This window comes from Rutilus rutilus, assembly GCF_951802725.1.
Source record: "Rutilus rutilus genome assembly, chromosome: 20".
Classification (NCBI taxonomy): Eukaryota; Metazoa; Chordata; class Actinopteri; order Cypriniformes; family Leuciscidae; genus Rutilus; species Rutilus rutilus.
Genome location: NC_140225.1, coordinates 22,260,088 through 22,277,126, shown reverse-complemented (window position 1 = coordinate 22,277,126; position 17,039 = coordinate 22,260,088). Strand labels below are relative to the sequence as shown.

Below are 17,039 nucleotides of genomic sequence, written 5' to 3'. Positions count from 1 at the left end.
TACTCTCAGCGTATATCTGTCTTTTTTAACACATTAAATCCCTCCAAATAATCACAAAGTTTTAATTAAGACAAATGAAGCAAGCAAAAAGTAAAAAAAAAAATCCTATTTGTCCCTCCTCACAAAACACATAGCGCATCTTCGTTAATAACACTTCCTGTAGAGCACTGAAGTACCGAGAGCAATACTGGTTAAATACACAACATGCTGTGGAAAACGAGGGCCAGTAAATGTGAAAGTGAAATGTCATCGCTTCAATGACAGCAATTACAGCTCCCGGTGAGATAATGGCTGCTTTGGTTCGTTCCATTGTTTTAGAAAGGCTGCATGAAACATTCATCTTGAATTACACTTCATATTTCATGTCTAAGTGTAAATGCTTTCCTCCAACTTGCAGGCGTCTTCTCTGACAAGTGTTCACCATGCAAACTGTCTAACAGCTAAAGCACAGTATCGTCAGCATGCTAATTAAAGCACAGCTGAAAAATATCAATTATAAGAAAAACATAAGAAACAATGGCTTTGACCAGTAGTATAGTAATAAGCAATAAGTAGAAAAGTATGAATATCAGTAAAAATTCTTATCAAACTGATTATCTGTTGAAGTACCACACATTGGCAAGCTGCATGGTTTGATGTGTCACTTATGTCCATAGCCTAAACTGACATGAATAATTGTTCAAAACCTAGATCCTAAGTATGAGCATAGAAACAGGGATGCTTTCCTTAGCAAACACGCTAATTAACAAAATCAGACACTCTTGACAGACACGATTTAAATTGTTATTGTATTTCTAATTGCAGCAAATGGATTCCGGGTGTGTTGGATCGGTCTAGAGTTTGATGCATTGGCTTTACCTTGAAAACACAAACTGTGTGGTATTTCTGTCAGGATACAGGATAGTTTGAAAGCTTTACACAAATATTCAAAACCATGAGAAGTGCTTTAATCACACGAAATTGAGCAATGGCCGGATGGAACAAGGTAAATTGTATAGCGAGAGTGTGTGAGAGTGCAGAGTTTATCTGTGTGAGCGGCTTTGATCCACTGAACTTACAGAAATGAGCCATATGAGCAAATCCCTCACAGTAATCCAGAAAAAGTGCAGCAATCAAAAAAATTAAGTTTTGAAAAGCACACGAACAGCTGGCAAAATCAGCCGCAGGGCTCATGAAACAATAACAAAAACCGTTTTCATCCCATTATGTTTTTATTTTGATATATTGCGGCTGCTCTGTTTTTCTCCTCGCCTGCTGTTAAAAAACATTTGTGTTTTCCCCCCGACTAAAATGCACTCCGCTCTCCTTTTTCACCTAAATCACCTAAATTCATCTATCTAAATGGACATACATGTACACGTTTGACTGATGTGTGCAGAGCATGTTTACATGTTCGTGGAAATGAGCTTTTTGTCCTACATGACCGTGGACAGAATGATGGATCATTTTTTTTCACTCACAGAAGGTCATTGCAAGCCGTTCTGGTGTGATGCCAGTATGGGATACAGTCTGTGTGAGAAACGGACCTATTTCTATATGGAGAAAGATGTTCGGGGTGCTGTGTCATATGGTAATGTCTTGTGTACTCCAGGATTTTTTTCCTTGTGGATCTAGCTTCTTAATCCATTCCAATCATGTATACAAACATATCTTCAGGGGTCTGTGATGATACAATTTCTGAACTAAAGAAGAATTGTGTTATTCATATCGCCTGCATCAACTGAGTAACCTACATGAGAAGGGAAAGGTGACAATTTACAGGATCACAAAAGTGTGTGATCCGCTTCTGGACTGAAATAGGCCAAGCTGACGATTTTAATTCATTGCATGACAGGGAAAGAGAGGAATCAACAAAATCACTTTCTCTGCCTGTCACAGTCTGTTACGTAAACTCTTGCAATATCAGTGATCTTTGCTCCTTTAACTTGATTATTTCAGCTTGTCTGTGCTTTGGGGCTTAGGACTCATCATGTGGAAGTTGCATTGGTTTCTAGGAATCTTTACGTGTAATGACACTTATTTCACTTTTGATTTGTATTCATACCCCTTAGTCCATATATTTTTGTACATTTTTTATAGATGTTAAGTCATGTATACAGTATGTACCAATGTGTTCTATACAAAATTGGCTTTGGATAATTTATGAAGCCCATTTATAGAACTGCTATGAAACAATCCCACTAATATTTTCTTGAATTGATGTTTGCTATAATTGAATCATGCTTTCATTTTTGTGATTCCTTTTTTGTCACCCTTGACATACAGTATGCTCAAAAAAATTAATAAATAATGTTTTTAATGGAAAATTAAACCTTTAAAAGTAGCTAATTAGAAATGGGGTCTTTGCTGTTGATTTAAATTCATATTGGTTTCTTAAAAAAAAAAAAACAAAGCTGAAAATTTCAAGTCTTATAAGCAAGTTTTGAAAACTTGTTTTTCATAGTAAAAAGTATACACTACAAATAGGAAAAAGAGGCTACAATTTGCACGAGCTCCCCAAAATTGGACAGTTGAAGACTGGAAAAATGTTGCCTGGTCTGATGAGTCTCGATTTCTGTTGAGACATTCAGATGGTAGAGTCAGAATTTGGCGTAAACAGAATGAGAACATGGATCCATCATGCCTTGTTACCACTGAGCAGGCTGGTGGTGGTGGTGTAGTGGTGTGGGGGATGTTTTCTTGGCACACTTTAGGCCCCTTAGTGCCAATTGGGCATCGTTTAAATGCCACGGCCTACCTGAGCAATAGCCGCTTTCCGACCAAGTAGTTACAGGAACTTAGCTCTAGGAACTGTCCACTTCTAAACAGTTCTAAGAACTACTCTCCCCCAAACTCAGTTTTGCTGTTTGCGTTCGCACTGGCCAAGTGGCCATAGGAACTGGTAGGAGGGGTAAGGGAGTGACGCAAGCACGGTGACTTTTATTTTGATGGCGCGACGGACCTTTATTTTGGCGGCGCTGAGAATGCCAGAGCAAACAATGCTCGCATTCTCTGTGTTTATCAGTTAGAGATCTGTCTAACAGTACTGTTTAATATGTTATTAGATAGAACTGTTATAGAAAGTAGACAGTATATGAAAAAAAGGTTATTAGCCTATGCCGTGTGGTTGATGTCCAGTGTTGCTAGCTGGGCAGATAAACATAATCATGTTTGGCTTGGTCCCCTCAAAGTTGCGTTGGATTTTCTCTTCAGCATAAAGGTTTAGAGACCCATCAATCACTGTTTTCCATGTTTGTATAGTTAGTTTATGGAGTAAATATATAGGCTATAATCTGTGTGTTTACATTCTAGCTGTTTTAAAACGCTGTTTATAACGTCACGGGTAGTTCCTACAGTGCTGGTTTAGACCCTACTCTGAAGTAGGACCTAAATTAGTTCCTCCAAATGGAGTTCCTAGAACTAAAATCGTTCCTAGTTCCTGCGGTGCGAACACGCCGACATCCGGGTACTTTAGCCAATAGTTCTAGGAACTGTGAAAAGGTTCCTCCGGTCGGAAAGCGGCTATTGTTTCTGACCATGTCCATCCCTTTATGACCACCATGTACCCATCCTCTGATGGCTACTTCCAGCAGGATAATGCACCATGTCACAAAGCTCGAATCATTTCAAATTGGTTTCTTGAACATGACAATGAGTTCACTGTACTAAAATGGCCCCCACAGTCACCAGATCTCAACCCAATAGAGCATCTTTGGGATGTGGTGGAACGGGAGCTTCGTGCCCTGGATGTGCATCCCACAAATCTCCATCAACTGCAAGATGCTATCCTATCAATATGGGCCAACATTTCTAAAGAATGCTCTCAGCACCTTGTAGAATCAATGCCACATAGAATTAAGGCAGTTCTGAAGGCGAAAGGGGGTCAAATACAGTATTAGTATGGTGTTCCTATTCCTAATAATCCTTTAGGTGAGTGTAGATTAGTTATTTTTCAGATTGCCTGACTGTTTGTATTCCTTTAAAATAATTGTAGCCTATTAATTACACCCTTTTTTTTACTTACTTTCGTTTTTACAATTTCATGCAACCTTGACATTTTTTACTTTGACACTAAATTTATTCAGAAAGAAGAACAAAAAAATCCATAATAGAAGAGGCATAGGTCATCATGTGTGCAAATTGCATTTTTAATGTTTTTTTTTTAAATACATTAATACATTAATACACAATCAAATGAGTGCCCTGACAATTGACCCTGTGACATCAAAACACATCATGAGTAATGTACTGTATTTAATGTGGATACTGGTTGTTGATTGTGCTTAAGGTGCGTAATTGCCCATCTTTTCTCTTTCACAGCTCTGTATTCCATCATTCTGTTCTGCGTCTTCTTCTGGATACCCTTTGTGTATTTCTACTACGAGGAGAAAGATGAAGACAACATCAACAAGTGCTTGGTAAACCTGACACTCCTTCCTGTCCATCTAGTACACTCATGCACTCTAAAACGGAACGCCTTTTCACACTTACAGGGATAATTCACACACAAAATGAAAAACTAGGTGGGAAAAGAGCTACGTTAAGCTATTTGTAGTCAATAAATATTGTACTATACTAGTATGTAAAGCAAGGCTTGCTGTCTGTGGTTAGAAAAGTTAGCATTAATCATATCAACAGAAATGCCCTTGAGGTATTGCTAAGTGAAATTTGCCTGATTACAGTTATGGCAGTTCATTTATAAAAAAAACAGTGAGTTTACCCACACTCCAGTGAGGTGATGAAGTGACAAAAAACATATCCATCTCACTGTAATGCTGCTCACTTCAAATAGCAACATATTTTCTCTAAGGACGCCACAGTGATGTGCAACATTACATGCTAAGGAGCTTCTTCAATCTTTACACTCCTTTACACTCCTCCTTTTCCTTTGAAACAGTCAGAAGTGGCTGCATTCCAAAAACTCTTGAGCATCCTGTGTAGGCAGCATTTTCAAAGCATCATAGGTGCTGTCCTGAAAAAATAGGCAAGAAAATATTATTATATTATATTTATTATAGATTTTATATTTTACATTTTATATTTCAAAAGTAGCAATTGATTAGTTCAGGAATTAAACATGCAAAATTTTACCAAATATTTGTGTGCACAATGAAAACTTTGTACTTATTTTACAATGTTAATTACTCTATTATTAGTTGAGTCTCTCTGTGATGACAGCTGTTTATGAGCGGCACAAAGTTGCTGCCAATGTAGAATGTTCTAAATCGGTCACTTTTAAGGTTCCATTTCAGTTAGGACACTGCATTAGCTCACCAGGTTTTGGAATAGAGCACAATGTCTCCATGAGTATAGTAATATAGAGAATGAACTAAGGACACTGTGTTCCTGACAAATTGCTGACAAATTCCTGACAAAGTGCTGCAAATATGTAATTATATCTAGCCCAAAGGCCCTCTCCATATGAATCGTGATTTATCATGAATTGATGACTTGATGAATGCGGCTTGATAAACTTGGTTTTATTCTCTCATTACAGCAAGTGAAAAATGCACTGAAGTATACAATAGGATTTGTGATCGTGTGTTCAGCGCTGCTTTTGATTGGGTAAGTGTGCTTTGTGGGAATGTATTATTCTGTGTGTGTGTGTATTTGTGTATGTGGAGAGGTCGATGTGAGCTTTATTATTCAGTCGTCATCTTCAACCTCTATCGGTTGGACAGAATGTTGTGAAAATGTGAAGCATTTTGTTGGACAAAACACCTATAACAGTCCATGTAGCTATTATTAGTTTCATAAAGCAAGCAGTGGGCACATCAATGCTGATAATATGACATTTCTCTGATTTCTGGGTAATTTAGAATACAAAGGGCTCCAGCCAGATCATGAATGATTATCAATCAACTTAGATTGACACTAACAATTTGAAGGATTTCAGATCAATTCTGCCAACAGACTAAAATCAATATATTCCACTTTAAAAATAAGTCATATTTGCGCAGTTTAGTTCTAAGGAGCTCAAAATCTACTGCAGGACATCAAATGTACGTTAACATAAACTTTCTAATGCATTTTTCTGGTGTTATTGTGTATGTTTCCTCAGTGTGGGTTAAAACAAATATAAATGTTGGACTTTGTAATCTTTGTAGTCTCTTCTTTCTCCACTTCTGATACTTCTGACGTCAGAAATCCCCAAATTTTCAATCCCCCTTCAACTCTCTCTCTCTCTCTCTCTCTCTCTCTCTCTCTCTCTCTCTCTCTCTCTCTCTCTCTCTCTCTCTCTCTCTCTCTCTCTCTCTCTCTTTTATTTAAAATTATTACCTTTTTTCAGAAAGTATGCATTAAATTGATACATAGTGACAGTAATGGGATTCGTAATATTACAAAAGATTTCTATTTCAAATAAATTCAGTTATTGTTTCTATTTACCAAAGAATCCTGAAAAGAAAATCATCACAGTTTCCACAAAATAAAAGAATAAACTCAAAAGGCAAAATCTAATTATCTGGCATCTTTAAACCTGAAGATTGTCACCACCTTGGACGTTTTTTTTTGTCAAGCTCTATGTAACAATTTCTCGTCCAGTGGTTAACTGAACTAAAAACCACCATTCAGTCTAAATGTGTAAACATACATGGTTGTGGCTTTGTCCCATTTAACCTCGAGTTTATACTTTTTGTTCTCAGCAGTGCTCGTGCAGCATAAACATAATGGATTTTCTTTGCCGCTGCAAGAATAACACGTCTGCTCACCAGGTCATATAATTTAATGTGCTCTCAACCATTAAATAGTGTTCCTGTGGGGCAGGATACCTTCATCACACCTTCATGTCGTATAGACCCAGTGGGATGGGTTACTTTGATCGCAGAATGGGAAGAGGGACATGCCGTGGACCAAATTTAAAAGTGGGGATGGCACTTCGGACAGAAGCAATTTGGTGTTCATTTTACCTTTTGAACCAGTGCCGTGTTTTACCAGGAGTATTGTGTCTCAGGGTTTCTGATGGGGAGGACATGATGGCTTTTTCCATCGTCTTTTTTCTCGGGGTGAAACGCAAAGTTCCTATGTTTGTGATTGTTCATTTGGAGTGTGACTTCTTTTTGTTTGCCTGTTCTGATTGGTCTGCGCTAAGGATGGGACTTATAAATGGAGAGCTGACCCTTCCCAACCTCTGTAGTCCAATTCACTCGCTCACACCCGTGGGGATGTCTCGAGAGCTCTGTGCACTCTATCAACGCCGTGCTTGGTCCACTCTAAACTCTAGACACATGGGCCCTGTCCCAAATGGATGTCTACATGTGGACCTGCAGTCATGTGGCCTTCTTTGGTGCGTGTCTGTGAAGTCCACGAGACCGTATAGCGTCCCATTTGTCATTTTAGGTTACAAAAACGTGCTCATGAGGACATTTGAGACACATCCTAAGTCAACAGATCGTATTTAGCCTGTTAGCCTGCAATTAGCCACCAAAAGTGGCTCAATAATTAAGTTAACATCTAATGCAATATCATTCTAACTGGCAGTGTGAAGGTTAAAGGGATAGTTGCCCCCAAAAATAAAAGATTTGTCATCATTTACTCACCCTCATGTCATTCCAATCCCATAAGATATTTTTAATGAATCCTCCGAGGTTTCTGTTCCTCCATTGAAAGTTCATGCAACCAAAACCTTGAAGATTCAAAAACGTCAAAAGGCTTCCTAAAAGTAATCCATATGAATCGAGATACAATCGCTTTATATGATGAACAGTTTTATATTAGGCTTTTATTCTCGAATAAATAAAGATCTGCACAAAAACATGGAGCACATTAAATAAAGTACAATTATAGTAAATATTTTGTAAGCTTATGCATAACAACCAGTGAGGTTTGTTCTAGTATGTGACACACTAGTTCTGTGTTTACCACATTTGATGCACTGTGTATGTGCTTTTATCATAAAAAAATCAAATAAACCTCTAAATTAAATCTATTCATAAAAAAGCGTTCATATCTCTTCACAAGACTACTGCTTGATAGATATTAATTATTTTTAAGATGCCTTTATGACCTTTTTGGATCTTCAAAGGTTTGATTGCATGGTCTTTTAAAAGAGGGACAGAAACCTCTCAGGTTTTACAATTATTGTAATTTGTGTTGGAAAGATGAACGCGAGACTTTACATTTTGAAGCGACATGAGAGTGAGTAAATGATAGAATTTTGCTGCTGACATAGTATTGTTGGACCATAATTGATGATGACAAACAACAGAGAGACTGGATACAGAGGTCAGATATGTGTTAAGTCTTTGAGCTTGTGAACCATTGCATAAACCCTCACAGAGTCCTTGGTCGATTTATGAAACTGCATCTTGCTGTACGTACAGTTTACAATGTAATTTACTGACACCCCTAAAAGATGACATTTTCATGCACGACGCAGCTTTTCTGAAGTGACACATCAATTGAACTCACTCAGATAATGCCAGTGATGCTGAATGATGCGGCTGCATTTAAATTGAGCCTATTTTGCAGCCATTTGCATCTGTTGTGATTTTTAGCTGCGTTTTCTCAAGTTGCTGACTGGATGTTAACAGTAGGCATTATGTGTGTTCTTTAGGGCTGCATGATTTGTTGTGTCATAAATTTTGATTGGAATTTGAACTGCAATATGATAAACATTTTACATTTAATATTGCCGCTTGGATATTCAGACAAACTTTGAAATGGGAATGGGAATATAAATTATTATTATTCTTATGAGGAAAATTTTATAATATAAATATAATTATAGTGTGTACATGGTGTTTTATTATTATTATACATGTATGTATTATAAATACCTCTTTAAAAATACTACTAATAATAATTAACATCATGTGCACTCTTTATTAAAATGTTTATAAAATTAGTGATTAGGTGAAAGAGTCTTATATGTATAAGGTATAATTGATGGACGTAGAAATTATAGAGTTGATACAAACTAAAACTGAAACTTATGGTTAAAACGTTGTTTTTTGTTAGTTTGTTTTTTAGAGCAGCTGTAGCCTGAGGTATTTGCTTATGCAATCTCATCTTGTGAGTGTTCTCCTCATTGGAGAGGACTCACTTTCTTAGTGTTGCAGGTATTTGCTCAGAATGTGAGCATACTGTGTCCTCGGTTGCTTTTAAAGCTTGCGGTGATACATCTCATGAGCTGAGTACATGGATCTCTACACGATAGTTCACAGTAATCACACTCGTGTTGTCAGCCAGTTATAAATATACATACATATACAAGAAAACAATTAGCCTTTCGGGTAAAGCCAAGGTGGACTAAGTAACTCCACTTACAGGTGCTCTATGTAATTTTTTTTACCGTAATAAAGCATAAAAATACCATGTTTGCAGAGAAGCACATATACTTGTCTCTCTGTAAAACAGGGCTACATCCTACTTTGAAAATGTGCATTCCGTGTTGGAATGTCTGTTTTTGTTTTGTTCTTTGAAATCCCGCCCACTGTCAATTTACCCAATAGTATTTCGACACCCCTGGTTGCAAGTTGGTGGAAAACACAGCAATGGAAGCCAGCAAACAAACTGCGTCAGAGATCACAAATTCTACCTGACCTAAAAAAACCTCAGCAATAAAACCATTGCAAACATATAGATTAGCTGATCAATTTACAGTGTAAGACTCAAGCCTTTCCATTGTCAATTATGCTCATTCCTGTTACGTGTCATCAATCTGGCAACCCTGCGTTAGCCCTAATCTAAAGTTGGAGGGAAAAAAAACTTGAATTTTGACTGTAATTCTCAGTTTAACCACTCGTTGTCAATATAATGCACCTTTAAAGCGTATAATACATTTGAGGAAATCTTGCCTAATCATGCCTTTTTCCCATGATAAATTATGTATTTTATTGATAATTAGAAATTTAACTTTCATTGGATGTGCCCCCATAACTTACCCATAAAAACAGACTTTTTTGGAAACCAAAATATATTTGAAAATCATTTATTCATTTTTGCTTTATAAAATTCCATATTATTCTATTCTATTTGATTTGAGTTGCTCAAGTTGTTCCAAACCTATGTGAATGTCTTTCTTCTGCTTAACACAAAAGAAAATATTTTGAAGAATATGGCTAACCAAACAGGTTTGGAACAACTTGAGGGTAAAGTTCTGTCATGAAACTCTTGCTGGCACAGGCTAATAGGTCCTTTAACTCAACCTGCTTGCAATCACGTCATTCTCTATAAGGCACAGCTGATTGGTTCCTGCTGTTTCAGTAGCCAATGAGCTTGCGTGCTCAACCTTCAAATACTTGGTTATCATTTGCCATAGCAGTGCAGCGTGCTTTCAGAAATCTCCACCTTCCCCAGCTCCACCTGTATAGATCTGCTACGGGTAATTCATGTACTCTATATTGTACAGCAGCAGAATGTCTTACTTGCTCACAGCAGCGTGTCGTGTATGTATTGTCAGTAGCAAGTCCCGTACTTACTCCGCAGCAGCAGCAGCATAGCAGAATTATTCCGCCAAGACCAAACATACAACATTGTCATACCCATTACCATGCCAATCACTCGGAGAGTTGTCATGACAGAACTATCCCTTTAAGTCGCAGTGTGTATGTGGATACTGTTGTTTTTGAAAATTATATATTACTGTTATATATTATTTTACAGCCTTATGCTCACCAAGAGACTTATATTTAAAAAAAAAAAATCTTACCAACCCACAACTTTTGAACGGTAGTGTATAAATAATGACATTATGATTGAGAAGTATACACCTCTGTTTCAGGACGTTTGTTCCCTTGGAATCTCCACCCAACCAGAACTCCACTCAGTGGGAGAAGGTGCAGTTTCTGTTCGAGGAGCTGGGCAGTAGCCGTAAGTACCATAGAATAAAATTGCAGCTCAGTTTTACTGACACTTGCAAAGAAAACAGCATAAAAAAAAAAAAGCTTTATTGAAGCCTTCCGGGGCCACAACACCGAAACGACAGGTGCTTTTTAGAGAGCGACGGATGCTGCCGAGCCACGAGTAGAGGTGATGTGTGGGTTTGGCAGCATTGACATTTAGCCTCGTCAATGTCAACAGACCTCATTGTGCTACCTAAATTTGCTGTCTTGGAAAAAAAGGAAAGGCCGGCTGCTTTTGACGTGTCAATCAAGGCTTCCATTTGAAGCAGGAGTGGCAGGCACATCTTTGCACCTGCACTTTATATGTGATTCTGTGTGGCCATTTACATTCACCTCTTCTTTTTTTTCCTCATTCTGCTTTCATGCAGACTGCAAGGTTATTATTGAAAATTCATGGGTTTTTGTTATGGGTTATTATTAACTAAAATTCAAACTTAGCTAGTTGCCAAGGCAACATTTCTCATTGTCATTTAATTTAACTAAAATAACTCAAACTAAATGAAAACTAAAAATGAATAAAAACTATAATATTGTTAATATTGACAAAAAACTAATGAAAATGACAAAAACACACAAAATTACTAACACTTTAAAATGACAACAGAAAATAAAAAATAAAGACCAAATCAAAACTGTGACAAAAACTGCAATCGAATGGTCACTCTGGTGAGGACGAGGGATCATCCCTTTTCAAAAAAATGTTTTTATGTATTTTTGTGTCAATGTTCTTCAGAACATTTCCTTCAATCTTATCATATTCTAAACTAAAGGCTCATTTGAAGGTCACATAACAAGTCACATGTCTCTTTTTACTTCCAGTACAAGTCACTTTTGTTTGTGCCAAGTTTTGTTTTGCTCCAAGAAAGCAAGTGTGAGTTTTCAACATCATGGTGTTCCTTCAGAGATGTTCCCTTGTTAGGTTGGGTCGTGACTTTTGCTCCTTGAAGACCCTCAAGCTTGCAGGAATGGCGCCACAAAAAAAACAAAAAAAACCTAATCCAATAGCCTGGAGGAAGTCTGTGGCTTTTTGAGACAGTGCCTGATTCCTCTGAGGGGGTCTTAGAGCTGTCATTGCCCTTTCCTAGCAGCCCTGGCCTAATGAATAGGAATCAAGCAAAAAAAAAGTCTTGGTGGAAGGAACATCAGAAAAAGGCCCCTGTTGAAACAGGCTTGTTTGTCACAATCTGCAGTAGAGCTTGAGGTTGACGGTCTTGGTACCCTGCTCCTCATCCCCACTCCACATGTGAAATGAATAACTAGCTGACCCAATGTGTTAGATAAGCAGGGTTATGATGTCCCCGAGAAGCCTGTGCTGCCGAATGAGCATCTCGATCCAAGGCAGGACACGCTGACAAATTCAACCAAACGTCATCACGAGTCTGCGATTCCGATTCTGCAGATATGTGGCGGTTCAGTTGCCGGTTCCCCCCGAGTGAAACATACGTAAAATGTAACCTGAATGCAATAGCCAATTCCCCATTAGCAGGTAAGAATCAGGCGAGAGAGCGAGGGAGCGTGCAGAAGGGTAGACAGCTGGAGATCTGGTCTTATCACAGACACATTCTTGGGAAAAGTCTCCTCTTAATTATGCAGCAAAGACCCAAACCCAGTATCCACTCAGACAGCTCTTGTTCTCTGATTTACCTTCCCGCTGAGCCGAATGTGTTTCACGGAGAGTCACATTTCAAATTGGAGCTAGCGCGACGTAGTGTGACGAGAAGGCATCCGGCGTCAGCTACCCTGAATCTAATTTGGATTTGATGACATAATTTGACATACATAGAGCTAGTCTGTAATGATAGCCAGAATAGCAAAAAAATAAGTCCAGTATCTATATTGTAAGGGTGTTTACATATTGCAAGGTGTTATATCTGTTTTAAGGGTGTGGAAAACAATATTAATTAAAAACACATCTTAAAATTAATATCTATTTTTCATACTGTACATTAAAACAATGTAATGCATAAATTAACTTGTATCATAATTTTTTTTTGTTTATCTAATTAGACTACATTGTATAACATTTTAATGTCATTTGTTTATTCTTTATTGGCTGATAACATGAGTATAATTATTGATAACAGTCAGAATTTTTATATTGATACCTTAAAACATACAATTAATTTCATAATTTGTGTACAATATTTGGCTTAAATCAATCAAACAATCAGATGATCAGTTGATCCCTCCTAATTTCATGCCTTTAGCATTAAATCCGTTTTATGACAGTTGATAAAGATATTTTAAATCATAATTTTTTTTTTTAGAAATGTAAGTGCATAAAACACTAAAATTGAAAACGCTCATAATCTGTTGCCTCAAATATAGTATTTGTGCTGCCTAGACAGTACGGTTCTATTATGAGGAAGACTTAAATTTATAGTTGGGATACTGGCTATGAATGTGCATGACGGTCGACAAAGTTAAGGAAGAAGTTGGTTATATCGCAGAGCTGTTCATGAGAAATCTTGAGCACATAAAAAAATAATTAAAACGTACATTTTAATAAGGTTTACTACTGTTGTGACAAGCATTCTGAGACATATGCAAAATACTCGCGTTCTTGCGAAATGATTGGCCTTTTCGTTTGTCGTTGTTTACGTAATGCCCCACCCCCTCAGTGTGTCTGCCAATCAGAAGCGGGGAATGTCAGGGAATTATATTAAAAATAAATCAGGTGGGTTTTTTTTGTTTTGTTTAGTCGTTTTCTCAACGTAGTCATTTAAAACATAAGAATAATAATGGTAGACCTGTAAAAATAAATTCAATAAAACATATAGAGAGCGATAATGTAAAACAGTTGTGACAATCATCACTCCAGTAACTTTTTTTTAGCATAGGTTTATTTTTTTAAGTCAATTTCTTTAGACATAGGCTACCTTAAGTGAACATTAAGCCATGTCCGCACGAAGCCATGTCCACTGAGGCATGTAAGATACACAGAAGGCTAATATATAAATTAATGCGTGTAGTGCCGTAAAGCAATTCGTTACATCGCAATACCTGATATCATGCGATACTTCCTGACGCGGCCCGTCGGCCCAAAGTTGCAAGGGTGGTTTTTCCGCTCAAAGGCGCTAGGGGAAGCGTGACGGCCACCATTCAATCTGAAAAAAGTCATATAACCATTCCAATGACTGCGAAGCTATTCAGTTAAGGTAAATTAAGCAAAAAAAAAACCTGCATAGTTCCCCTTTAAATGTGTTTTAATAAAATGTGACAAATTGCCTCTTGTGTAAGATTTTTATAGCCACCAAATTGACACATATTTACATATTACTCGTAAAAAAAACTAGATATTGCGAATACATGTTTGCTTCTAAAATAAAATAACTGCTTTAATTTGTCATTGCACTAACGTAAAAAAAGTCTGAAATATGTATTGTCAGGTGATGAATAAACTTGATGAAAACTACCTTGCTTTTTCCTCTATGGCCAAGCAAGAGTAGCTACATATTATATATATAGGCTATATATATATAGACCTAGCATATGGCTATGCTCAAAACTTTTTTTTAAAAATACACTTCAAATAAGATTAAAATAAATAAAATCTCTCTCAATCAAAGTGGTTTGCTCCACTTTTGTTTGACCATATTTCTATGAATAATTGTTTGGGAGCGGCGCGCTTTCCCTTTTCCAGTAATCCAGAATCTAGTGAGTGGGTTAGCTTTAGCAAGCTGCTTTCCATCTCCACGAGGTTATCATAGTAAGCTCATGTTGTGAATACCTCAGCTAAGAGCTCTTTAATATACACTTCTCAGTGGCAGCGGTCTCCTCCGCGTGCATAAGCCCGAGGAGCTCCGTGCATGTCGAGATAAGGGCCTCCACTCTCTCCGAGTGCCGAGGAATCAGGCGCTAGAGCAGCTGTAGAGCCGCCGCAGATAACAAACAATATATTCTCTGTCCAATCCCTTAGAAAGTCTTCCGGGGAAGCGACAGAAAACGCAGGTCCCCCTGCATTGTGAGGAGTTCATAAACAGAGCCGCTTTCCGTACCAAACACGAACGCCATTGTCTCCGGCATCGCGCCTTCGCCACTTAACAAAAGCGGGGACATCACAAAGGGAAACACCTATTCAGATGTAAATGCTCATTTCAGCCATCAGACATCAAAGCGTCTCTCCTTTTTATATTCTTCCGTTTGCTACATTAGGAAGCAGGAGTGTAATCATCTTCATTTCTTCTCGACGGCTTTTGTGTCTTGGGGCTTTTTGTGTATATGGAACGTGGTGGGTGGCGCAGCAAACAGTTCTCAGACTTCATGTGGTTCGACAAAATGGAAAGAAGTCATTTCATGAGTGATGTAAAGCAGCTCCTGAGGAAAATAAACAGAGAACAGTAGGTTGCATTCAATTGAGGTAGGCTGCAGGCAGACGGGGGCTTTCTGGGCTCAGGGCTGCCAGGATGCTGTGTTTTGCTCCGCTGGGCCATAGCTCCGAACTAGAGGAAATGGGGAAAATCGCGTGAGTTTGTGAGTGTTCAACTCTCTCGCTCCCTATGACAGGTGGGATCCTAACAGGAAGTGCTGTGGCGGTCACTTCCCATAAATCTGCCTCAGCTGGCTTCAGATCTGACAGCTGGCATCATGCCCTTTCCTCTTTTCATTCATTTTTCCTCTCTCGGCTCCATGTTTCGTCCTGTATTTTGAGGACTGGTGATTCACAAAGCGTCAAATGTACTTTGTTACCAGGTCCATACTAAAATGTAAAAAATTTAGCAATTTCTTTTGAAACAAGCAGTCAAGCCATACAGGTGTGCGCCTGAAAGATCTCTGTTTTGTTGTTATTTCATTGAGTTTCCGGTGAGTCTTGTAGGCTAGCCTTTACACGATAAAGCTTTTTTTGTCGTTTACAGCACACGTTATATATATTCAACATGTAACAAAATAAGTTTGAACAACGACAGTCACGGACAAATTGATTTGTGATGCTTTTCAAATTAATTCAAGTCGTTTTATTTGACATTTTATTGCTTTTGTATCCCCCCCCCCATTACAGTTTCAATGTTTACTTAAACACTTGACGCTTACAGTCTTACTTTTTTATTTGTTGCATTTCTTGTCATTTGTGTATTTATTCTGTCCTATTACAGATTATTTAATTTTTTTATAGCAATTTTTACTTAATTTAATCAAATTTACTTAAAGCTTAAGCTTTAAATGTATACAATTTAAGTTTTATAAAATAATAAAAAAATTCTATAAATATTTTAATTTTAAATAAAGCATGTTCAGTGGCATATTTGGTTTGCTGTAATATCAAGAATTGTGAAATTTTACTGGTATTGATATCGACTCCTAAAAAAAATGGAATAACTTTACTGAATGTCCTTTATATTTTCAACATGTCATTGTGACTATTAAAATTTTGAGGGCAAAAACTTAGCTGACCTTTCAGTAACTATGTCAGGGTAAGAGCAGGTTGAGAGAAATGATAGTGAGAGTGGAGAGAAGATGAGGTGCATTGAGAAATTTCCCTGGGGGCAAGAACTGCTCTGAATATCTGGCGTATGACCAAAACTTAACAGAGCTCTACATTTGGCCCATGTCATAAATAAATTTCCCCTCTGTCTTGCAGATGGCCTGGCCGCCCTGTCGTTCTCCATCAGCTCGCTCACATTGATTGGCATGCTGGCAGTGATCACATACACGGTAAGTGGCCAACAGAGAATTGGTTGAGGTGGGTGGTTACTTTTGCCCCATCGATTTGCATGCGAGAGACTTTCGTAGGAAAGCACTTTTAGACATAAAATGGATGTTTCTGTCCACAATATAAGTGTCATCACAAGTTCATTCTGTTTTTATCTACAGTTTTACAGGTTGAAGTGTTTATTTTCTGTAGCACTTGTCACCACACTGGAAAATTGCACAAAAAAACACACAAAAAAAACACTTTCCCAAAACCTGCTCCATTCGTCATAGGTTGAATAAACAGATAATCCCACCTCTAACTCACACCATTGGTTGCACAAATGTTGCAGTGTCAGGTTGATTGGGATGCTCAAACAAACAGCAATCTTTTAACAATGTAATGACAGCTACTAGTAGAAACTGATTATTGCATTTATAGATGTGAAAAGAATACTTCTGCTGAAGAGGCTGTTGATGGTGGACCCCGGATATGTCTTCACATGTAGGTTCCTCGTATGATAGAAAATCCGCCTGTCTTTGATTGTAGTCATCCTGGATGATGAAGCGGCCCCTCAACATTAGAAA

At 37.8% G+C, this 17,039-nt stretch overlaps 1 protein-coding gene across 2 annotated transcripts in view; it reads left to right on the top strand.

The window, feature by feature from the left end:
- The window catches only part of lmbrd1 (LMBR1 domain containing 1), a 96,278-nt gene that overhangs the window by 24,751 nt on the left and 54,488 nt on the right, over positions 1-17,039 (top strand). For both annotated transcript variants that reach the window (XR_014625550.1, XM_084390747.1), the window contains exons 4-7: positions 4,300-4,397; positions 5,477-5,544; positions 10,703-10,791; positions 16,402-16,475. Coding sequence is in view for 1 of the 2 variants with exons in the window: in XM_084390747.1 (XP_084246873.1) it covers positions 4,300-4,397; positions 5,477-5,544; positions 10,703-10,791; positions 16,402-16,475 (329 nt within the window). In the remaining variant the exon portion in view is untranslated. The remainder of the gene's footprint in view (positions 1-4,299; positions 4,398-5,476; positions 5,545-10,702; positions 10,792-16,401; positions 16,476-17,039) is intronic.